This window comes from Solanum stenotomum, unplaced genomic scaffold (genome assembly GCF_019186545.1).
Source record: "Solanum stenotomum isolate F172 unplaced genomic scaffold, ASM1918654v1 scaffold9649, whole genome shotgun sequence".
Classification (NCBI taxonomy): Eukaryota; Viridiplantae; Streptophyta; class Magnoliopsida; order Solanales; family Solanaceae; genus Solanum; species Solanum stenotomum.
In genome coordinates this window covers 1,400,870-1,427,463 of record NW_026037757.1, presented here as the reverse complement: position 1 = coordinate 1,427,463, position 26,594 = coordinate 1,400,870, and the positions used below count along the sequence as shown (strand labels likewise).

At 35.0% G+C, this 26,594-nt stretch overlaps 1 protein-coding gene across 1 annotated transcript; it reads left to right on the top strand.

The window, feature by feature from the left end:
• The first annotated feature begins 5,825 nt into the window (after positions 1-5,825).
• Positions 5,826-25,156, top strand: LOC125853130 (vacuolar protein sorting-associated protein 45 homolog). The gene is made up of 13 exons (XM_049532804.1): positions 5,826-6,113; positions 11,973-12,174; positions 12,321-12,400; positions 12,983-13,210; positions 13,392-13,517; positions 13,644-13,724; positions 13,814-13,955; positions 14,068-14,246; positions 15,519-15,674; positions 16,257-16,364; positions 17,256-17,377; positions 24,568-24,699; positions 25,003-25,156. The coding sequence occupies exons 1-13, from the start codon at positions 6,024-6,026 to the stop codon at positions 25,061-25,063; spliced, it is 1,707 nt and encodes a 568-aa protein (XP_049388761.1). The 5' UTR covers positions 5,826-6,023; the 3' UTR covers positions 25,064-25,156.
• Positions 25,157-26,594: the final 1,438 nt, after the last annotated feature.

Sequence of the window (26,594 nt, the reverse complement as noted above, 5' to 3'; positions counted from 1 at the left end):
CTGGAGACTTTTCTACAGGCGCAATATACCTCAATTTCCTCCAATTTGTTTTCTTTTGTTTGAGAAATATTAGGCCATCAGCAGAGCTTTGTGAGATTTTCTGACTGCAGTGTTTGCAGTTCCTCTCACCTTCTTGAATCATTTGTCATGTACATTCTCCTACATGTTTGAGTTTGTATATTATCCAAGTGAGCTTTCCTACTTCCTTTTTCACTTGCTTGGTTATTTGTTTTTGCATCTTTTCTCTTATTGTTGTGAATAATCATTGCCCTTCCATCTGCCCGAAGACATCACACGAGCGAAACAAAATTGTCAAGAGCTACATTTCAGGTACGTGTATATGGCGCCATGATTGTTAAGGTGGTTTGACATTTGTGCAATGACACCAACTTATCCAGCGTAGTCCCACAAAATCGTCAAAACTTAAAGAGTCGGTCATTTTGGAAACGCATCATGAAGTGTGCTGGTTGAAGTGAGATTGTCTCACCGGATTGTTTCGAACATAATGAATGAGTGTGTATTTGAATAAATTCAATTCATCGAAACTCTCATCAGATCTCGTTGGCATGCCTCACCAAATGAAAAGAAGTCGTAGGAGCAACCCTTCGGGGTGGCCCAGTGGTTTGGGCGTTGGAGGTCTCAAGTTCGAAACCCCTTGCCAGTGAAAGCAAGGGGTTTGCCTTCTGGGTCGAGCTCGTCGCATCGGACTTGCCTAGTGCAGGTTACCTATTGCATAGGAGCGAGGGGTTTTACCCTGTGCGCACTCAAAGGGTAGCGGCTGCGGATTTCCTTTGTCATAAAAAAAAAAGTCATAGGAGCAAGTTAAGAGTTAGCATTCTCTGACTTCATTCTTAGGCTATATATTAAAATGACTTAATATTTTCAGCTTTATTTAAAATTTGAGTTCTTTTTTTTTCATGAATATACATGTTCATGGAATTACATCAACTATTTAGAATAGTCCTTTTGCAACTCCATGGATTCAAGTTTTCTTAAGAAGTGATTGAGTTAATTTGCATTATACTAGAGTTTTATTAGATCAAAAGGAGTTAACCTTTCTTAAACAGTGATTTTTATGTGAAAAACAAGTCTTTTTCTATTTTGTTTCAAGTGAAAAATTGGAAACTGTTAAGAAATTTAAAGAAAAAGTGAATAAAATGCTCAGTTGGATTAAAGAAAGAAAAAAAAAGATACTCCCTCCGTCCCTATTTAGTTGTCCATATTTCCTCTTTTAGTTGTCCTTATTTAGTTGTCCATTTTGACAAATCAAGAAAGGATAACAATTTTTTTCCTATTATACCCTTATTTAAATAAAGTAAATAAACTTATGAACTTTCTAGCATTAATTAGTTATCTTGAGTAAATTTATTTTGGAATTGTAAATTGTACTATAAGGGTAAAATTGTAACTTCACTATGCTAATTATTGTTGTCTTAATCTATGTGTCCATTCTAAAGTGAACAACTAAATAGGGACGGAGGGAGTACTATTATAGTGCAAAATGGAATATTGTTTCCAATATCATAAAAGTTGTCTATCAAGTTAATTCTTTTTTTATTTCCCATCCAGTGTCTGATATCCATATTAAAGCCTGATTAGCCCACATTGGAGGGTAAAGTGCTTCCTAACAAAGACGACTCCGTACCCATGGGAACTCAAATCCGAGACCTTTATTAAGGATGAATGGATATTTACCACTCTATCACAACTCTTGTTGGTTTCTATCAAGTTAATTCACCAAACGAGTTTGTTAAATGAAAGAGTATTTACCACTCTATCATAACTCTTGTCGATTATTCTTATAAAATATCAGTCTCATATTATTTGAAATGATACCATATTTAATCGCTTCTTGACTAACCTTTCACGATTTCAAATACACCANATTCAAGAATTTGTTTATCCATTTCAATGGCTGAAATTGATACTCCAAGAAGGGTAACGAGAGATATACATTTATTTGACAAATTGTTGGATGAACTACCTTCTTTTGATTTGTGTATTACTCAACAACAAGTCAAAATTTCAGGCTCCATTGCTGCAACGGAGAATGAAAGAAGAACAAAAAAGGTTAATAACCATATACCCTTAAATCTGCTTGAAGAAATCGAACATGCAAAATTAGTAAAGAGGAAAAAAGGTTCAAACGTGAAAACTAATCTTGTGATTCAAGTGGGTGTGAAAAAAGAGCAGTCGAGCAGGAACACGAGGAAAATGAAATTGAGATTTGTATGCTTTATTTTTTTTTAGTTTAATGTCATTTACTTATATATCTCAACACATGTATTGTGTGCCATTGTCATTATATTATGGATTGTCCTCTTGTATTGAAATTGTTAGAAAATTTGATTTCGTATGTATATAGTGGTTAAAAAATGAGTACAAGAAGAACATGAACAAAAAAGAGATTAAGGGTTCTTTGATTGTCAATTTTGTATATAGAAGAATACTTATATACATAGACATTTGTATTAATATATAACCACAAGTTGAATTGTTGATCTATGAATACAATTATATTTGAATACATAAGTACTCTGTCAAATTTAAAAAGTTGATTAGGGAATTCAAGTATAGCTGGATACATCAATACAATATTGTTGGCCTTTTCAAAACTTTATTTACAAGAATACTTATACAGTTTGATACCCCACAAATTGTATATTTTTTTGCTCATGTGTCTAATGTATCCATACTTATACAGTTTTATACCCACAAATTGTATCTTTTTTGCTCGTTTGTCTAATGTATCCATATTTTTGCTTAACAACAGTGTTGAAATGTATCCATATTTATATACATAGATACTTGTATTGTTATATAAGCACAAGTTGAATGTTGATTTGCGAATACAGTTATATCTAGATAGATAAGAACTATTTCCAAGATAAAAAGTTGATTAGGGAATACAAGTATAGTTGTATCCAACGTATTCATTTTTGTGTTTAAAAACAACGTATTCATTGTATTCTATATTTGTGTATTCATTTTTTGTTTAACAACTAGTGTATCTTTTGCCATGTAGTTCACCTAATTCAAAATCAAAATACTTAACCTTCATTCACAAATTCAACAATTTGCTTACATACAATAACTTGAATTAACAAAAAAAAATTATTAATACCTTCACGACGCCAGAATAAGAATTATGGAGACAACAAGAAAATTGAGTATGATGTATCACATTTTTTGTTACACTGATAAAGAATATGATATGATATGTCTTTAAATGAGTAATTTTCAGTTATAAAGTTAATTATGGGAAGTTGCTCATTGTATGGACATAATGTAAGGATAGACTATATTTAGAGTCAATTCCTTATTTAGTTTGTTGTACTTAAAGATGTATTAATGTATAAATAAAAAAATAAAAAACTATACAAAAATACAGCGAAAAAGTGATATAAATTGTAGTCATTTATTGTAAATAGCATACTTATAGGCTATAGCTATTGGTATTCATTAACCCTATAAATATAGTTATTTTTGTAAGTTGCTCATAAATAATTAGGTAAAATGCTACTTGTCATTTATTCATTGGATAGTTTTTCTTAAATTTAAAATTCATTGTTTAAAAGTTATTTTTGAATAAGGACTGATTTCGCGGAACTCCTTCTGGATTTGGGTTTTTATAGACGTGAAGTTGGTCGATTAAATTTCAAATTTGTCTGAAATACTTACCAAGTAAGTGTTAATCTTTGTTTCCTTTACTTTTCATTTACATTTTGCCCTATTTTTCGTTAAAAATATGCCAAATATTAAAGAAAAATGGAGATTTTACGTTTTTTTAACGTTGTAGCTTTATGATGTGGCAAAAAATCACTTCCTCACAAGCCTAGTAGAGTGTAGTCAATTTCTACGCCAGGTGGACAATAAAGGTGTACGCGATGGAGGAATAAACAAGTTCGGGGATAATTAAAACGGAATATAGTTTAGGTGTACACCGAATAAAAAACTTCAAGTTCAGGGGGTAATGAATACTTTAGCCTTTAACATTTGAGTTTTTTTTTTCTTCATGAATATACGTGTTCATGGAATTACATCAACTACTCCCTCCGTTTCACAAAGAATGACCTCCTTTCCTTTTTAGTTAGTTTCAAAAAAATGACCTCTTTCCTTTTTTGGTAACATTTTACTTTTTGCTTTCCACGTGGCATGTTTAAGACCACGAGATTAAGGGCAATTTTGTACATTTGACATAACTTTAATTTAGGACCACAAGATTCAAAAGTCTTCTTTAATTTCTTAAACTTCGTGCCAAGTCAAACCAGGTCATTCTTTGTGAAACGGAGGGAGTATTTACAATAGTCCTTTTGCAACTCTATGAATTCAAGTCTTCTTAAGAAGTGATTGAGTTAATTTGCATTATACTAGGGTTTTATTAGATCAAAAGGAGTTAACATTTCTTAAACAGTGATTTTTATGTGAAAAAAGGTCTTTTTCTATTCTGTTTTAAGTGAAAAATTGGGAACTGTTAAGAAATTTAAAGAAAAAGTGAATAAAATGCTCAGTTGGATTAAAGAAAGAAAAATAAGATATTATTACAGTGCAAAATGGAATATTGTTTCCAATATCATAAAAGTTGTCTAACAAGTTAATTCTTTTTTTATTTCCCATCCGGAATCTGGTATCCATATTAAAGCCTGATTAGTCCATATTGGAGGGTAAAGTGCTCCCTAACAAAAATGATTCCGTATCCATGGGAACTCAAAATCGAGACCTTTATTAAGAATGAATAAGTATTTACCACTCCACTACAATTCTTGTTGGTTTCTATCAAGTTAATTCACCAAACGAGTTTGTTAAATGAAAGAGTATTTACCACTCTATCATAACTCTTGTCGGTTATTCTTATAAAATATCAGTCTCATATTATTTGAAATGATACCATAATTAATCACTTCTTGACTAACCTTTCACGATTTCAAATACACCATCATATTCATTGTTCATATGTATAAACTAGATCCATTAAATCAACGTTTCTAACAAAAACTTTTTCTTAAAATAAAATAACTAATGAAAGGAGTATATTATAACAATAACAAAGATTGAAAATTATAATGAATCATGTAGGATTTTTTTCTCATAACTGCATGATTTTTTTTCTCACAATTGCATAATTAATATGGGTCACCAATATTCAACCACCTATTAATTATCCAATCAGCTTATTTTGTCACCCATATATATAAAATATTACTTAGTTTTTTATATATATATAAAACTCCACATAATTAACACACATAACTTATATAAATATATGCATTGTTTTATATATGATAAATTATGTAGAAGAGTTATACATGTATTAACAATACTAAATTAAGCTAATTTTTTATGTAGGTATTATAATTTCCATTTCATTCCCCATATAATCAACGTGACCACATATAAATATAACCTCTCCATAACTGTCAATAAAATCAAACTATATCTTATTTCCTCTATCAATTTATAGTAACATTTTATTATTTGAGAAGTAATCATCCTTATTTTGAGCAAGTTCTTTTGAAATATTTTCTAGTTAATCTCATTTTTTATTTTTTTTTCCATCAATTTTTAATGGACAAATTATACTTCATGAAAAAGTTAATACCAACATAAAAAAATCACACAAAAATATCATTTAGAGTCTATTGTCCCTTCAATTAATTGAAGTTCTCACCAAAATGTGGTGCGGATGCTGATTGGATCTGCCTTTCCCTTTACTCAAAAATCTCGATGTTGAATTTAAATATAAAAATATTTTTTTTAGATACAAAATACTTTCATTGAATTAATTCGATTCAAATGCGGATATGATATCTAATGAAATTGGAATTTTCAATAGAAAACTTAACTGGGTCAGTTTACGACCAATCTTTGTTTTTTTTTCTTCCTCAAAACTCCCCAACGTTCTTTAATTCCCTACAAAGATTAGCTGAGATCTGAAACAATTTTTTCCACTGAATTCACCAGATCAAATCCTCTGCATATTTTTGTATTGTGATTGCTGAAATCATACAAGGATTTTAAAAAAAATGGTACTTGTAGCAGCGGTGAGGGACTATATCAATCGCATGTTGCAAGACATTTCTGGGATGAAAGTCCTCATTCTTGATTCCTCTACGGTTTGTTCTTTTCTTTCCACAATTTAAAGAAACCCTTTTGTCTGCTTCTTTGTTTGTGCATATGTCTTTTGTAAATTATTGATTTTTGTGAAGATAGTTGAGGTTGATGAGGGTTGTTGTCTGATCTGACAATGGGTAAGTGTGGGTGATAATTCAAGTTCAGTGCAATTACTTCTTTAATGTCGCATTTTTGAGTAGTAAATCCTGTGATCTGATGCTTTTCTTGTTTGAGTTAATATGTGATTACCAAACAACAACAACAACAACAACATACCTAGTAAAATTCCACTAAGTGGGTTTGGGGGTAGAGTTTATGTAGACCTTACCACTAGCTTGAGGAGGCAGAAAGGCGGTTTTTGAAAGACCCTCGGCTCAAGTGCATCAAACCCAATATGTAGTTACCAAAGAAAGAAAAAAAAAGACTCTTTAGCTTCAATCAGTATATCAACCAGTCAGCTACTTTTATATTAGTTGGGTTAGCTATGTGAATCATTTGTACCCATTCTGTATCTGTTGAGGTTTATTTCATTTTAATACTAAATATTTTGCTTTAATCCAACTTAGGAGTTCCTTAAAAACCAGAATTCTCTGAATAGTATCCCTACAAAGATATACAGGTCTAACCAAGAATTGTTAGCAGTGCGGTCAATGAAACACTAAAGGAATATGGAAGTGCTCATTGCTGAGGCTATATTAAGAATTTGATCATTGAGGATATGGGGGTAGATTTTGAGATGCAGACATGGCATTAATAATTTCTAACTTATCAGATATTTGCTTAATACATCTGAAAAAGGAGAAGCATGAAGGGTGTTATCATTAGTTGTGGTAGTGATGGAGTTGTCATGGAAGTGATTGTAGTAAAGCAAAGATGCGAAACCCTTTCTTGTTGGTGAAGTTATGTGGTTGGATGAGGTGACTAGACTCTAGGCAATGTTTGCACACTTTACCGTGCTAGTTTGTGTTTGATAAGCTGTTATTTATAAATTTGATATTGGAGCAGCCATTATACTTTCAAAGAGATGTAAGCTGCTGTTTATGAATTCTGAAGATAGAGGATCAAATTTTGTTTTCTTGCTGGAGTAGATTCAGGCATGATTTGGAACTTGGAAGATCTGAATGATGCCTAAGTCAGCATGAGACTCTATATAGCTGGAAGACATATCAGGAGCTTATCAAAACAGTCACAATTTTGCATTTTGGGAAGGGTGGATGGAGAAATGATAGATGTTTTACATGAAGAATGAATGAAGAAGAGAAACCTTTCAGTGTTTGAAGTCCGAATGCTTATCATTTTTGGTTTTAGGTGTAATCTAGTTGTAAAATGATTTACATATTGTAATGATTTTGTTATTTCTCTACATAGGTTGGGGTGAGTAGATGTTTGGACTTTCTACAGATTTAGCTCCCATTTGGTGCTACTTACTTATGCGTTTGAGTGTGTATTCGATGAGCATTGTTTCAAGTGACATGACCATGATTGAAATATCACTGCACAACTAGTACAGTTTAGAAGTTTTATGATTCACTAGTCGTGAATGCTCTCTACAACAACAAGCAAAGTATGAGGCAGCAAGGGACTTGTCACACCCTAGGCAAATCCTGCATCAGGCAAATACATGCTGCGTATGTAAGGAAATAACCATTAGACCCTACTGACGCGCTTTGAAGCCGTGTGGTTTAGATCCAAAATGGACAATATCACCAGTGGGCTGGGCTAGTTGCCTAATAGATGAAAACCCTATAAATTCCTTCCCAATAGGGTTTCTTCTCAGTTCAATAGCTTTGTCTCATATGTGTTGCCTACCATGTTGGTTTCTTGTCTAGCAAAAGCTGCCTGTTCCAGAAGATTTTATGCAACCAACTTATTAATGGCCTTAGTATGTAAGAAGAGGAATAGAATATGCTTTGTTAGATAGGTTATGGAGACTAAACGAAGAAAAAAAGGAGACTTAAAAGGATATGATAAACGCTAAATATGGACAAGAGTTATGTGATTTTTGGTTGGCGGGTAATTATGGTGTATTTTTACCTTACCTTCTTAGGAAAAAAGTAATAGTAGTGCATTCTCTGTGCAAGTTGCTACAAAAGCAAGCTGAAAATTGGAAAGCTGAGTGGCCATGGGAAGTGATTTGGAAAACAAAAGCTCTTCCAAAGAGGCTTGTTTTTGGTTGGGTGGCTACAAAGAATGCTTGCCTAACGTTGGACACTTTACAAAGGAGTGGAATTTCATCGTGTAGCAAATGCTTTGTTTGTGAAATAGCATGGGAAACCACTGATTCTTCTACTGCATTTTGACTCAATCCGACAAGTTTGGACATTATTTCTGTATATTTTTTGGGTGTAGTACGTGATGCCAAAGGATGTCAAGAATCTAATGACAAGCTGGCAGGAACAGAGCATCGGGAACAATCTCAAACGAATTTGTTGGACTTACCCATTATGTATCACGTGGAATATTTGGCTGGAAAGAGATAAGAGATGTTTCGAAGAGAAGAAGCTACATTTTTCTCTAGTTGAATCTGAATGTATTCATAGTTTGTTCCTCTGGTGCATCGACACAGGATGGGGAACCTGGAACCAGAGGTGGACCCACATGGAAGGGTGATGGATCATGGGACCTGTTAACTTCGGAAAAGATCTTGTATATGTGTGTTATACCTTGATAAAGGATCATTTATCTTGTTAGGCACCCTGAGACACAAATGTTGATCAGGTGCACTGGTCCAACTTGTTGCTTAGTCCCTCTGCGCAAGTGTGATCACCAGTATTCAAATCTTCGTCGTTGCATTCTTCTTGCGAAGAGGACCTTAATATGTAAAGTGGGTTCACATCCATCAAACTGCACAATGAGCCACTGTTTTATTTTTTCTCGTTTAATATTTATCAATCTAAGTGTGAGAAATATATACGAAAAATATTATTGAATTGTGTATCTTAATAGTTACATTGAGACCCTATTTATAGACACTACATTGGAATCCTTTTCCAACTAGGATTCCTATTCTTATTCCTATTCCTATTTCTATTCTAAGTAGGAAATACTTATTTCTATTCTAACACTAAGTACATCAGGTTTTGTGTGTGTAAAATAAAATTTTCGACGAAGGGGTGTCGCATGACACTGCTTTGACTAATATGCATCCGCCTCTGGTGGTGCCCCCGCCATGTTCAAATCCTGGGTCTGCCTGATCATCTTTTTGGTTTTTGAACTCCACGATGGCAAAGATATAATGAAGTCAGTGTGATTGTCTTTTTTGAACACTTTTGCAATATTTTCTTGGTACTAGCTTAAATAAAATCATCTTTACATTATTAATAAAAAAGAGTATATGTGTTGCATGTGCAACTTTGTTGGTGGAAGTTAGAGATCTGCTGTAAGGGTGTATTAGGTGTGGATTCTGGATTCTGCAGGATGGTTTGCTTTAAAATTCGAGCTCTTTCCTCTTCTAATTAGATTTTGTCAATTGGATACATCAGTTGGTGTGGGATGGTTTTATGGAGGATAGTCTTCTTTGACATTTAAGCCATTTTTTTTTTTGAAAACTCATTTCAGCCTTTTCTTTTTCTACCTATATGTACACTCTTTTTAGATAGGTTAAGTGTTAACCTTATTGAAATACCTGCATAAAGTGAATGCCAGGAGAGATTACAACCAAAAGGATGAGCCATTACAAGTTATTTAATGCACTTAGAAGTCAACAATGGCCAAGGTATCATTTACATCTGAAAGGGCCATGTTGCACTAAAGCCTAAGCAAAATATACAATTGTGCTAAGAATATAATCTTCATTTCTTCAAAAAAATTTGTGGTTGCTGAAGAATTGTGCACCAGAAAGGATAGGAGCACCACCTTATACCTAGAATGTTGAAGACCATATCCCAAAACTAAGAATTATTCTTGCGGTGAAGAAAGAAGTGGTTAATGTTCTCTTCCTTTTTCTTGCAAAGACAACATCTGTTGCTCAACTGAAAATTGTTAGGAGTAAGATAAGCCTCTTTAATATCATCGAAATGATATTTCACTTTGTATGAAGCTTTACTCCACCAAATGGTTTTCCAGGGCCACAGAGGAAGAGGTGCTGGTTTTTCCAACAGAATGTAGCAGCTTCTAACGGTGAAGGCATCTTTGGGGGGTTCCTTTCCATTTGAGATGGTCCATGGTTGCATTAAGCTAAGGAGAGATGTCATGTTGTTACAATAGGCCAAGATAGCTATCAAGTTCCCAGTCATTGAGGTTCCTTCTAAAAAGGATATTCCAACCATGACCATCTCGAAAATTTGCAACAGTTGCCATTTGATTTGAGGAGAGACTAAACAGTATTGGCAAGGGTTCCTTGAGTCGAGAATGGCTGAGCCAAGTCCAGCCAAAATCTTATAGTTGCCCATTTCTTTCTTTGTGTTTGCCCCAAAAATTCCCACACATTCCGAATTTATTTCCAGACACCCAGCGTCATGGGGAAAGTGACGCCCAAGGATGCAGCATACCATATTATAGAAACAATAACATTCCTCCAGAGATCATTATGTTCATAATTAAACCTCTAAAGCCATTTACATAACTAACTTCTATTGTGGCTTTTTAAATCTTGAACACCTCGCCCCTAGCTTCTTATCCATTGTTGCAGATCCACTTGGCCAAGTTGGAAGCACTTTTTTCCTTGTTGCGTTGTCATAAGAAAGCTCTCCGGTTTTCTTCAACCCTTTGGGCACCGCTACCTGCATTAAATAGTGACATAGTGTATGTAGACAATGGGTCTAGTACACTGTTAGAACCAGTCTTCCGTCCAAGAGAAAGATTTTACCTTTTCCAATCCGATGGTTTCTCTTCACACCTTTTTTTTTTGTAGTATTTCATCCCAAATGGAAATAAAATTAGCTTTAGCCCCAAGAGGAAGTCCAAAATATATGGTCGTCAAATAATCAATATTACATCCCAAAGTTTCTTCTAGAAGGTTAATATTCTGAATCACATTCTCAGGAACACGACTACTTTTGGAGTAGTCAATTGCTTATTGGTACATTCTTTTGGTAGTTAAGTTGGTAAAATATGGCCACAAATGATGTAATTCTGGTAACTAGGAGAGCTTGCCTGACCCTGACACATGATAAACTTCAAAAGAGGGGAAGGATTATTGCCTCAAGATGTTATCTTTGTAAAGAGGCTCTAGAAACCAACAATCATCTGTTCCTCCACTGCAAAGTAACAACACAAGTATGGGCTCTATTCACCAATTTAGCTAGCCTAAATTGGATTATGCGAGAACATATAGCAGAAGGGGAGGTAGTAAGAGCCAGAGGAGGTGGTGGAGAACAGTACCTGCTTGTATCTGGTGGATCATTTGGAAGGAGAGAAATCAGAGAATTTTTGTAGGGAAAGAATGGACTATAGAGAAGATTAACTGGAAAGTAATTACCACTTTAGGTTTTTGGTGTAAAGAAATGAATATAGAAGAAGAAATTCAACTAGTGGATTTCATAGGAGCTTTGTAAGTAGTCCTGTTTTCTTTTTTTGTTGTTATTTCTATGTAACTAACACTTTTGGAGGTGGCCAGCATAGCCCTTAATGCTGAGGAATTCAAAATTACCAGTTTAAAAAAAAAAAAAAGAAAAGCTTTACCAGAATAATAATTAATTTTGTTGGATTCTTAAGATGTTAAGTGCTAGTTAAGTTTTAGTTGATTATATCTGCAAAATGTCTTACCGTGTTAATGCTATCCATTCATAAATCGTTGTTGCCAAATCAGGTGTAAAACTTAATAAACCTGAGGTCAATTATGGTATTGTTGAGTCTCACATCTCATAAATTCTGAGAAGTGCAATACAGAGTGGTGTTTACTTTTCACTCTTGATGAGCAGGTTAGTTCTGTTAGTGTTGTGTACTCTCAGTCAGAACTTCTGAAGAAGGAGGTGTTCCTGGTGGAGCTGGTAGATTCTATTGCCATGTCCAAGGAATCCATGTCACATCTTAAAGCAGTTTATTTTTTGAGGCCAACATCAGAGAATATCCAGCATATGCGTCGTCAACTAGCTAAGCCACGATTTGGAGAATATCACCTTTGTAAGTATGTCCTCTTTAATTGGATGACATGATAAATCTGCTAATATACGTCTGTGAACTGGTACTTTTCAGAAGAACTTAGTTTTGATGCTGTTATCAGTGTTTCTCAAGAATGACACATTTCATGTATCCTTTTTATTGCACAGTTTTCTCCAATATTTTGAAAGATACTCAACTTCATATGCTAGCCGATTCAGATGAGCATGAAGTTGTCCAGCAGTTGCAGGTATGGTTAGATTTATCATTTTCTGCTATTTTACTGGTTTTAGTTTCCTTGTAAGAAGAGTAAGGATTGTAGTTTGTTTTTTGTGTAAACATCTTTTGGTTTCCAGCACAATCTTTGTGCTGAAGATTCATATAGTATACCAATATGTTACCTTCTAAAAAAAGGGAAATCATTCGCAATCAAAAAGAATATTGTATAGTATTGAAAAATTTAAGAAATTATAGCTCTATCCACTATTGAGAAACTGAAGATGAAGTGCCTTGCCCTTTTCTATTGTTGGCGTATAAACATGAATATATAGAAGACATAGAATCTTCTATTGATGTTCTAAGATCTCTGTAAGATGGTGATAGCTTAGTACATCTTCCTATATTCCCCTGTAAGTATGGACACGTGCAGTTTTTATGCAGCAAATAGTCATACAAAAAATGTTACCCTCTCAAAAAAATAATGATTAAGAAATTGTTGCTGATACATATTTCTATTAGAGCTCTAAAAATTTGTTGTAGCCTGTAACTTGTTTAAATTTGTAGTTGAAACTAGAAATTCGCTATGTTACATGATTATTGACGTGATTTGCAGGAATTTTATGCAGATTTTGTTGCATTGGATGCTTACCATTTCACGTTAAATATTGCCGCAAACCACATGTATATGCTCCCAGCAGTTGTAGATCCATCAGGATTGCAGCAGTTCTGTGATCGAATTGTTGATGGAATTTCTGCAGTTTTCCTGGCGTTAAAGCGAAGGCCTATTATTCGATATTCAAGGACATCTGATATTGCGAAAAGAATAGCACATGAAGCTTCTGTAAGCATGCCAGCCGTTTCTTTCTTTCCCCTCAACTTTAATTGTTCGTGCTTTGTAGCCTAACAAGTTCTATTATTAGGTTTATTTCATTTACCCTGCTTAGGGTCGAAGGTATAGTTGGTTTTGGATATTTGAGATAGGAAAAGGAAAAAGTTGAACATGTGTTTCATTCATATTGCAGAAGCTGATGTACCAGCAGGAGAGTGGCCTTTTTGATTTCAGAAGAACAGAAGTGTCTCCATTGTTGCTAATAATTGATAGGAGGGATGACCCCGTGACTGCACTGCTTAATCAGTGGACTTATCAGGTATGGGTAGTCAGTAAGTTCTCCACGTTTATTATTTCTAACAAATTGTGCCTCCCCCTCTTTTTCTTCTTTAAGTCACCTCAGAGTGTCACATAATGCTTCTCGTTTGTTTATGTACTTCTACAGGCAATGGTTCATGAGTTGATAGGTATTCAAGATAATAAGGTCAACCTGAAAAACGTTGGCAAGTTGCCAAAAGATCAACAGGTCAAAAAGCTCTTTCCTCTTGTATCTAAATACTACCTTGTTGTCTTTTCCACAGTGATTCATTTGCTGTTGATTTTTTTTGCTTTCAGGAGGTTGTACTGTCATCTGAGCAAGATGCATTTTTCAAAGCAAATATGTATGAGAACTTCGGAGATATTGGAATGAATATTAAGAAAATGGTGGACGACTTCCAACAAGTGGCAAAAAGTAACCAGAATATCCAGACGATAGGTTTGTCTTGTAGCTTGGGTTGTACAACAAGTGTTTCTGTTGCAACTCACTCAAACATGGTATTTTTCTACTATAAAAGAAGCTTCTGTTTATAATACTTGCATCTTTGCAGAGGACATGGCTAAATTTGTAGACAACTACCCAGAATACCGAAAAATGCAAGGGAATGTTTCTAAGCATGTGACACTGGTTACGGAAATGAGCAAAATAGTTGAAGAGCGAAAACTCATGTTGGTTTCACAGACAGAACAAGAATTGGCTTGCAATGGTGGACAAGGGGCAGCATTCGAGGTAGTTTGTTCCTCCAGGATTGAAGCATAATATTCTTATTGTTTATGGAATATGTGGAGAACTTGAGTAGAGAAATAAGGAAAATTTTGGTTTAGTCTTTTCTCTGTTTTCTACTTGTGGTGGTTATTTGGACCAAGTTTGATATGCTTAATTCCTTTTCTTTCTGATAAACTAGTTCACATTCTAAGTTTCCTTTGATCACATTGAAGATGTAACTAAACCAAGGTAACTCTGCTCTTAAGCAACACTGATTTTCTTTAACTTCTACTTTGGAACTGTATTTGAAATTATTGTTTTAACGAACAATTACTTCTAATGTAAACTGAAAGTAAATGAGTTGTTTATGAGAGGGGAGGAGGGAGGAGGGGATGAAAGACTTAGGGCCTGTTTGGATGGGCTTATAAAATGTAACATATGAAATTATTAATATGTCAATGAGTTTACCCCCAAGGCCTAGCTCGAGTGGCAAAAGGTGGAGGATTTGTGGTTAGGTCTCAGGTTCAAGCCCCACACCATGCAAAGCGAAGCCCAACATTTAAGTGGAGAAGGATAGAGGGGGAGGGGGGGCATTATCCACCGAGTTTAGAAGGCTGTGATTGGTTCATAAGGCGGGTCGCAGACGGATTTCTTGGTTATCAAAATAAAATAAAATATGTCAATGAGTTCGCAGTCCCTGAGCAATATTGTTGATTCTATAAATGATACAAGTTTTGCATCTCCTAAAAGAAAAGAAGAGGTGACAAATTTAGTTCAATCAAATACTAAGTTTTTTTTGATAAAAAAAATATTCTGCCTTTCTGTACTAAAATAATTCACCTTACATCATTGATATGTTTGACGCTATTGTTTTCTGATAATTTCATTGCAGTGGTAAATTAACTCTTTTTTTCCGGTGAGTTCTTAGCTTAAATCATGACTTGAGATTTATTGCAAAGTAGTCTGTTGCCATTACTATATATATGTTATTGGTACCCTGGTTGTAGAAACTCTTTAAACGCAAATTTCAAATCTTTGAAACATGTTACTCGTGTTCAGAATTCAGATATCTGCCAAGTGAACTTATACAGTGGAACGGTGACTCTGAAACTGAACCAATTCTCAAGATGCTCACAATGTTAAACTGAACCAAACATGTATTGAGCGATTTTTTTTAATTACTATGCCATTGTTCCATTTGAGTTGTCTTTTACTTAAAACTAGTGACTTTAATTAATATGCTATTGTGCAGATCTTTTTGGGTATAATTTCTTTTCTATTCTGCTATGTCTACAGGCTGTGACAAATCTATTGAATAATGATAATATCTCTGATGTTGACCGCCTGCGCCTTGTCATGCTGTACGCCTTGCGCTATGAGAAGGAGAGTCCTGTTCAACTCATGCAGCTATTCAACAAATTAGCATCTCGGTCTCCCAAGTATAAGCCTGGGGTAAGGAGGAGTACTATGATTGTTGCCCCTTTTCAGTTTTTTTTTTGTGTTAGTCCTGCTATCTTGGTTCTGTTTTCTTTTATTACCTGTATCTTACAAGTTATTCTGCCTCTGCCCAATGTCTCTCCTTGTGAAAGAGTAAAAGAAGATAATTAGGACCTCACTCAGTGCCTTCTGTAAAGGCCATTTTTCTTTTAGCTAACAGTTAATGTGCTTTATTCGTTTTGTTGATTGATCTGATCTGTTTGTGGGTGCTAAAAAGTGATTGCTTCTGATGGTCTTCAAAGATATTTTGATGGCCTGGCCTTAAAGATTCTACTTTTCTGTTTATGCTATGAAGTTTGTACAAAAAGGGATAAAAAGAGGAATAAATATTCCATTCTCTGAAAGCTTGGTTATTATGTTTTATTTAAGTAGGTACAAAGTCAGTGGTCTTGTTTAGTCCATGCTGGTTGTTGGTTATAGTTTATATGTAGGTATTGGTATCAAAGTAGGTTTTCTTCTATTGTTAATCTGCACTTGATGTTACATTGGCAATTTTATCTGACAAATGAAATCATTTTTATTGGTTATGGTTTGAAGCTAGTGCAATTCCTTCTAAAGCAAGCAGGAGTTGATAAGAGAACTGGGGATCTGTACGGGAACAGAGATCTTCTGAACATTGCACGTAACATGGCTCGTGGGCTCAAGGTGTGTCTAGAACTAGAATACTTTCTTTCTGTCTCTGTAATATTAACAGAAACCAGAAGTTTAATGTAATATAGGATGGTAGAAACATCTCCTCAAGCACTTGTACTTGAGAAAAGAAAATGTCACATTATAGACAATTTATTGATCCCTTCGGCCATGGCTGTATTTTTTAGTTTAATGCATGTACGATGCTTGCAGAGAACTTAAAAAGGTCAGTGATAGACCTATTTTTGTGTAACCAGAAGTATTTTTTAAGGTTACACCAAGTAGGGTTTTGGTACATTACATCCATATGTATTACAAGCACACGTTAAGCGTTCGAGCAATATACACAATCTTTTATACAAACAGGAATTTCCTGGTTATACAGCGATATAACATAGACATAGGATTTTTTTTATGAAGGTGACAAAATGCTGCTAATTTCCATAATATGCTTCTGTTTGTTTCTAATTCTTGTTTTGTCCACCAGCTTATTGACATGTCTGCCACACTTTTTGGGATAACCCATTGTATTTTCAAAACAGAAAACACCAATTTAACTCTTAAGGCAAGCGACAATGTAACAGCAGGTGATCAGTAACCTCTTCCCATTGTTTGCTGATACAGCAACTACTAATGATAATAAATCTTCTATTCCTTAAACCATTTCCCGTCAGAACAGCATCACACACTGCACACCATGTAATAGAATCCACCTTTCTCGAAATGCTAGAACTCCAAATGGTTTGAGCAGAAGCATCTCACAGATGACTCTATTAAGTTAAAATATCCTCCTCCCTGCTGTGCAACTTCTGGAAGATTATCGTCCTCCCTGAAATGATTCTTACTTTACTTTCCAACACCTTCTAGATGTAGATATTAGTAGTTTACAGTTGTCTTTTGTCACAGGGGGTTGAGAATGTGTATACCCAGCATCAACCGCTTCTATTCCAAACTATGGAGAACATCACCAGGGGTCGACTGAGAGATGTGGACTACCCTTATGTAGGAAATCACTTTCAGCAAGCAAGGTCAGTCAGTTGAGCTGCAATGATATTTCAAATTTTACTATTTCCATACAGTTTTCAGCCTTTTCTCTAGTTTTAGTGCTCCAAGAGAATGAGTAAGTAGAACTCTAGCCAGTTGACTTGTTTTTATTTACAAGACTTTAGCAGTTTGACGCAGAAGTGCAACTACTTTCATAAATAATTCTGGCATTCATGAAATCTTTCTCATAGTAAGTATGTATCTCCGATACTAAAGCCACAATCTTTGTTGTGATTGAAATTTATAACCTAGCTATTGGAGCAATCAACAGCTTCTCAGGTGCTACTATCTTGATTTTATACGTCTTAAATAGGGGTCAATAGATTTCTTTTGTGGTTATGCTAATGCGTTGAATAATGTTTACTTTGTAAACCAACATCTAGTACCATTCTCTTTCTTATCACAAGTCAATCAATAGATTTCTTTTGTGGTTATGCTAATGCGTTGAATAATGTTAATTTTGTAAACCAACATCTAGTACCATTCTCTTTCTTATCACAAGTCAATTTCCCTTGTTAACACGGGTTGGGTAGAAGCTGTGAAAAGAAAACAGAGGCATCATTTGTTAACAGGGACTTCCTTTAGGATCTCTATGAAGCCAAATACAAAACACATGGCTCTTGATCTCTCTCTGATAGAGTTCCAGTGTATCATGTTAGACTTGCCTTCTATTATCTGGCAACTATTTATGAATTCTTGGTTGATTTAAAGTCAAGCAATCATCAAGTTAAGCAGATGTATGATTATACTATTATATAAGTGTATTAAGGAAAGGCAGTCCACAAATGGAGCCATTTATTATGGAAATTGGACAGAGATAGAGGATATTTTATAGTTATTCTTTTTCTTTTTCCTTTTGATAAGCAAGATTTTATCAATTAATGTTACGACCCAACCCACTAGGCCATGTGGGCACCTACTCTAACACTTGGATAGGAAAATCCTTCCACCCAATTTAAATTAGGCCATGCAGAAATAATCAAAATTAAACTAAACAACCTATTTATATATTGAAATACTCACAATTTGTCAAATCAAAATACCTTTGTAAAGAAAATACACCGATCCCTCCCCTCAAGGAACTAGTCTAAACAGGTACAAGAGCTTCTAAAGAGTACAATCTATAAAAGAAATAAGACACAACTCCCACCATAAGGAAAGAAGAGAAGAATCTGTCGGAGATCACTTTGTCTTCGCTTATGAAACGTCACTAAATTCTACAACCAGACTATGCCAAGTGGCATAGCAGGAGTAGTATTAGTACAAACAACATGTACCTGTAGACATCATCGGCCAACCCAAATTCACCAAATAACATCATGTAATTAATCAGCAACTGGAAGCCAAATTAGGACCCCAACCCTCAATCACCACTCTGACCACAAGTAGTATTCCTTGGAACCCATATGCTCTATCTCAAGTCACTCCAACTCCATCTGCTGCCAACTCCACCATCTAGGTCATTCCACACTTATATAAGATCATAACCTAACCCTTCTATTACATACAGGTCCCTCAAAAACTAGACTATTACTACTTTGTAACCAACCTACTAATCTCCCTGAAGTTCTCATGCCAACACCTTGGCCTTTGACCCATTTTAGTAAACCATATGCAAGACTCTTACTAAACCACCTTGACTCAAATCCCCCTTATCAAATATGTTCTAAACACAACCATAACCAGTCCCAACATTTAAACTATGCAACAAACCCCTGATCATCAATCTGACCTAGTAACCACAACTTAGCAAAACAGATAACATACAAGTATAATCACAAGTATGACATAGCCCGAACTCTCAGTCCTCACCCTGAGTTGATATGCACAATAAACATGAACAACCTCAACATAACAAGCCATGCCTGATTCATTGCAACTTTCAATTAACTCGAACCATCAAAGATCCCTAAACATCATCCACAGTGCTTAACATGCAAACCTGCACTACCGAAGAACCATTTCAACATTTAAACACAAGCCCGACCACTCATGGACCAACATGTAACCATCCAGTTACAAGGAAGTAAACCCGGTTCTCTCATGGAACCCACATACAAACTGTTAGTGTACCGGTGTGGTACTCGAGCCAACCATTGTCAGTGTACCGACATGGTACCCGAGCCAACCATATAATATCCCGTATCAGGCGTGGTACTCGAGCCAACCGTTAGTAATCCTGTACCGGCATGGTACCTGAGCCAACTAGCAATCACAAACAACATGCACGGTCAGAATCACAATGAACAACCACACGTGAAACGACATGTAAATTAAACAGGTTCATTGCATGAGACTATCAAATTGAAGTCATTTCACATTCACCTTTTATTTCCTGAACATGCCTTACACAAGCATTTCACATGGAAACGTCAACATGAACACACACACATATATATATCAATAGCCCAATATTGAACCCCTTTTTGAGTACACGTTCGTTCTTGGGAATTACCTCCATAATCCCATGAATTAATACTCGTCCCGCTCATTCTGTTCTCCTTGATAACCATAAGTCCTAGAAATGGCTATACTTCAATTGTTTAAGTGTGATCATCTCATCTAAAAGCCTAAGCTATTAGAGAGAACACACTTTTATTATTTAATTATATTCTCAACACACCCCTCACGTACGGGCATGATTTTTTTTTCATGAGCCAAGCACGTGAAAATTCTTTTTGATTTGAATGGTAGTGAGATTTGATCTCAGAACCTTTGTCTTCTCTGATACCATGTGCAAAATATTGGAGAAGAATATTATTGAATTGTGTTGTGTCTACATTATTACACAAAGACCCTATTTATAGACACTATAATACAATCTTTTATCAAGTGGGATACTAATCATAGTCCTATTGCTATTCCTAAACTTATTCCTATCCTAAGTAGGATTGAATATACCTATTCCGATTCTAACAACCATGTGAGAACTATTGAAGAAGAATATTATTGAATTGTGTTGTGTCTACATTATTACACAAAGACCCTAATTATATACACTATAATACAATTCTTTACCAAGTAAGATATTATTCCTATTCCTATTCCTATTCCTATTTCTATTCCTATTCGAAGTAGGATTGTATATATCTATTTCTATTCTAACACTCTCCCTCAAGCTAGTGCATACAAATCATATGTACCTAGCTTGTTACAATGTAATTAATACGAAGACCGATGAGGGGCTTGGTGAGATATCTGTAAGTTAATCACTCTACTTCACAAAATTGACAGTCAATTTCAATGTGCTTAGTCTTCTCATGAAATATTGGATTTGATGCATAATGTCAGTCAATCTCAATGTACTTGATCTTCTCATGAAATACTAAATTTGATGCATAATGCCGATAAAACAGAGAGTGATAAAATTACAGTGTTGAATTTCCCAAACCAAGCTTGAAAAGACTGTTTCATACCATAAAATGACTTATGTAATCAACATACAAGGCTACTAAACTCCCCTTGAGCAACAAAATTAGGTGGTTGCTCCATATAAACTTCTTCACAATGTGGCGATAGGCGGAAATTGCTCAAACTCTAGTATAAAGTATATGGATCATCTTTGGAATCAATAGATGAGTTGATATTAAACAAGAAAGTCACTGAAAAACTGGACGGAACATGCTTATGCATGACCCTATTGTAAAAGAGAAATTATATAAGTAGGGTCAGAATGATGGCATGACCCTACACAAATAAGAAAGTAGTCACCAAAAAGAAAGGGGCTATGTAAATTAGATATGAAGAAGTAGTCACCAGAAAGCTGGCATGGTGCTACACAAATCGGATATGAGAAAGTAGTCATAGGAATGATGCATGTGCTACATAAATTAAATATGAAAAAAGTAGTCACCGAAAAGATGACACATTGCTACACAAATTAAATATGAAAAAGTAGTCATCAAAAAGATGACACGGTGCTACACAAATTAGATATGCAAAAGTAGTCATCGGAAAGATGACACAATGCTACACAAATTAGATATAAGAAAGTAGTTACCGTAATGATGACACGGTGCTACACAAATCTAATCAAATATGAGAAAGTAGTCATTGGAAAGAAGTCATGGTACTACATAAATTAAATATAAGAAAGTAGTCACCGGAATAATGGCACGATGCTACACAAACACTGAGGGATAAAAGGTTGACACAAAACAGCCCTAGAAAGTCGCCAGAAATTGATGCATGATGACCTCTTTGACTAAGTTTTCTTCCCTTAAATATGGGGTTCATGCATATATCATTGGTCATACTTTTGTTAATATAACCAATGGCCAGACGGGAGACATATATAGGTCATTGCCGCCTGCTGGCAGTGCCAACCTTTTTTTTCTACCAAGATCGTAGAAGCTATGATACCATGTTCAAGTTTGTGGCCATCTCATCTAAAAACTTAAGTTGTCAGAGGGACCACCCTTTTATTATTCAATTATATTTTGAACACCATTAATTTCATAACACTTAACCTTACAATTACTATCCAACCACTCCAACAAGAAAACTCTAGGTTAATAATCAAGAACTAAAAAATCCAACCCTTGGTCATTATCTTTTGCTGCCTTAACAACAATAAACAATAGCGCACTCCAACAAGAAAACTCTAGGTTAACAATCAAGAACTAAAAAATCCAACCCTTAGTCATTATATTTTCCTGCCTTAACAACAATAAACAACAACCTTTAGCCAACCAGACTTTGTGCCCAAAGGCCTATGCATGAAATCTTTTGTCCATCTACAAGGATATTATAAAATAAAATACAGGTCTAACTATTCAGTTAAGAAAACCTAGCCTACCTTGGTGCTAAACAACTATTGTAGAAGTCTAATCGTCAATGTTGACTCATTTTGTGAAACTTTAGCTTATTCTTGGTCTAAAATAACTACACAAGTACAAAATACATCACAATAGGCCTAAATATTCTCGGATTATATCCAAATCCCAAACCCTAGGCCACCCTCATATGATTATTCCACCCTAACTAGGATTTTTCCACCATTAATTCACCTAAAACTACCAATTTCATGGTTACATTAGTGAATTACGATAAATAAATCAAGAATAACCTTTCTTAAGAATAGCTCAAGGTTTTATGATTCTTCCCACATTAGGATGAATTCAAATTCTTCCTTGAGGCAACAATTATCTTCTCTAAGGCCTAGGAATCAAACTACAAAAGTAGGAGATCAGATCACCTTTACGAAGAGATTCCTGTTGAAGAATTGCTGAAATTTACTCTAGGTCGCCCTTTCTCTTCTCCAGTCTTGGGATTTTTCCCACCTTAGATGAATCCAAACCCTCCCCTAGGGCCACAATCACCTTCTCTAAGGCATAGGAATCAAACTACAAAAATAGGAGATCAGATTACTCACATTTTCGAAGATTCCTAATAAAGAACCGTTGAAATTTGTCCTAGGTCGACCATGAATACAAACCTTCTCCTATGCCACAACTACCTTCTCTAAGGCCTAGGAATCGAACTACAAAAGTAGGAGATAGGATTGCTCACTTTTACGAAGATTCATGATAAAGAACTTTCTCTAAGGCCTAGGAATCGAACGGATTGCTCACCTTTACGAAATAAAAAACTTAGCGGATTGCTCACCTTTATAGGTGCTGGGGAATCAAGAATAGGTTTGACTTTGACACCATATTAAGAAAATTGACCATGGGCCTAACTCAACCCGAAAGAGTTGACTCATGAGGTAAGGATTGCCCAAAACCATATAAGAAGACCACAACACATTCCTTCAATCAATGTGGGACACTCTAAGAAGATCCGTGTAGCAACCTCGGATCCTATTTTGATCTCCTCTAAGTCTTGCACAATGTTTCCTTTTGGCAACCATCCTTTCTATGTGATTACATTTTCAATGTACACTGGCAATGTGGAAAACCTTATTGTCATGACTCAAATATGGCACTTAGGCCGCGACAGGGTATTTGGAGAGCTACTACCCATTAGGTGAACTCTAAGCTAAACGTGTAGAAAACTAAAGGAAAAAGAAAGAATATACTAATAGTCTCAACATATGAAGATAAGTGCGAAAACGGAATCCAACTACTGAGTATGGCCAAAAATCCCATAAATGGCTGAGTCATGAAGCTACTACTTTGGATACAAAATATGAGAAGTACTAAGTCTGCTTAAGAAGAAGAGGGCACCATGATCTAATGGTGCACACCTCGACTGAACTGGACTGAAGAGAGCTGAAATAATTTAGGTACCTGCTATGTGGTTGCCATCTGTAGCTCATGCACACGCCCAAACATCAAAAGCGTGAGTCTAAAGACCCTACAAGATCATCGGCACACCCTCTTAGCTTACCTGTGGGGCAAGTCTTAGATATCTCTTCTAATACAGAAAAGCACATAAAGCAGTACAAGTATAAGAATAATAATACGGATACTGAGCTAAGTCTGAAATCATGTATACATACACGTAATGCACCCCTTCAAGCAGTGGTGTACACAAAATCTTTTGTAAGTGGTGTCAACATTTGAAGTAGTGAAACAAATTACTATATCGACATGAGAGATGCTAAAATAACTTCCTGTTAGTTGAATTATATTTTTATCACTCTGATTTTAAAGAAAAAGCGTTTTGGCACCTTGGTTAAATCCAATAAAATTTGCAAAAAAAAAATGTGCATGGAGCTAATTTCAAACACCCAGCGTGCTTCTGCAATTTCAAGCGTAAGACCATCAGACCACGCGGCATTGTCTGTCAAGCGGTGTCATTCAATATTTATATATCCGTATTTTCACATTGTTTATAGGTATATTCAGTTTAAAATATTCGATGAAGCGGTTTAGAATGACACTGCTTCGACTAACGTGCGTCTGCTCCTGCCTTCAAGATCTGTTTGATACAGATGCATGTTGTGTTCCTCCTCCATCCAAGGCAAAAGAAAAGCTTCTTTCCAGCGGCAGGTTATTCAACTTCGGAATGGTCGGAACCTTTAAAATATATACCAACTCCAGCTCCTGCTTCATCAGACCTTTAAAACTTTTTTCTCTTCTCTTTGTATTTATCCAAACTTTGTATTTGAAATGAGTTCAACTAAACTTCTTCACGTTTTTAGGGTTCAAGATGAGGTGGAACATGGACAAAAATATTATGGTGCTTAAACTATTCATGTGGCTAAAACAAAATTGTTCATCACATACAGGCCACAGGAAGTGGTGATTTTCGTTGTTGGTGGGACAACATATGAAGAGTCACGTTCGGTTGCTCTGCAGAATTCTACGAACTCTGGGATTCGTTTTATACTTGGTGGTTCTTCCCTTCTAAATTCTAAAAGGTATGCTCTCCCTTGTACGCCAACCATCATTTTAATCTGGTAGTTATGACACGTACAATAAAGACAGTGCATTTCATGTACTGCTTCCTTGATTTAGCTCGAAAAAAATCTATATTCGACGTTAGTGGCTTAACTTTCACATATTGGGGTCCTGAAGCTTATTTCCATCAACTTCAGAACATGTTTTTTGATTGTTATTCCTCGTCGTATCCCAGTTACATTGAACTCTTCAGAAGGTTTATTTAGTTCTTAGCATTCAGTTAACTGAAATCTTTTTGTGTAATGTATCTGGTGGACCTGTAGATTCTTGAAGGACCTTGAAGAAGCTCAGAGAATCGCTCGTATAAGCACCAATATGATTTGAATTTTGGACTCTACAGTACCTTGTGAAAATCTGAAAAATAGAAACGCAGGTAAAATCTACATTCAGCTTGCTATCACTGTAATCATTGTACAACCCTTTCAGCAGCAGTGATATGATGACAATATCTTTCATTTTTAGTCTAAAGGGGGCTACTTGGATTCTGCAGAAGTACATAAAGAGCTGAGTTTGCTGATGAAATTCCCATAAATACATTGTGTAGCCACTGTAATCATCTTCTTTCATAGCTTCCGCGTCCTGCCCAAGTGAGACGGTTTTGAGACCTCCTCATCTGTGTGCCACTTTTCATGTCTAGATTTGTTATGTACATGTAGTGTTCTCATATTCCTGATAGACTTCTCTGGACTTGTAGTCTTGTAGCATATCTGGGATCATGCCCCGACTGTTATTTGAAATCACAGAAAGCTTACATATGATACAGTACATCTTACAGTAGTTTCTGTGAAGATAGTTATTAACTTTATGTTTTGTTTATTTTCCCCCTTTGATATATTCTAAGTAGGCGATTGAACATGCTATTTCATCTTGTGATTTGAAATCAAGAGATGAAATCTATGTTTGGACGTATGTAATTTCATCTTATGAATAATTTCAAATTCTCCAAAAAGCTTGATTTGGGAATTTTATATCACGATTTCACATTTTTCAAATATAAAAAATTGATCCACAAGTTCATATTTTGTAAAAAAAAAAAAAAACCATCATTTATATCTACATAATTTTTTGCGAGAATATTAAAGGAGTGAGGAAATATTCATGGAGTATAAACATAATCATGTAGTTACTAATGATGTTGGCGAAACAAATTACTCAACAAATATGGTTACACTATAACTCAGGTTCATGTTTACTTTTTTATTGGACCAAAGTTTAATCAATGAATGTTGTATTTTTCTTCTTAGAATAGCTTTTTGATAGTATATTATACTTCTGTTATGAATTTTTATTTATTTGGTAATATAAATAAGAGTAAATTTTAGGTTTAGCAAACATAAAAATTATATTTGTATGTTTTAGTTATAGTTTGTATAATTGCGCTTCCTCTCATTTGTATAAATTGTTGGCAACCTCTCGTTTGTATAAATCGCTGGCAGCCTCTCAATTCAATTGTATATATGTAATTATTATGTATATGTACCAATGATTGTGTTTGTATATCTGCATAAAATTTGAATTTGTATACAATTAAATCGAAATAAAACATTTGTCTATCAAATATCTCTCTCTCTCGCGCGCTTTATAAAACACAAATTATACATTGTAATTTGTATAATTTGTGTTTGTATAAAGCGAGATAGAGAGAAAATGTAAAAGAGAACTGGTAGGGGAAGATCTGTATAATTATAAGTGTATATGACGAAAATATATGTATTTAAAAAAAAACAGACTTGGGGAGAGATTTTCGGAGAAATTGAAAGAAACTGGAGAGAAAAGATAGCGAAGGGATTAGAATAAAAATAAATCTTTCGTTTTTTGAAATGTGTGGGTCCCAATTGATTAAAATAAAACTTAT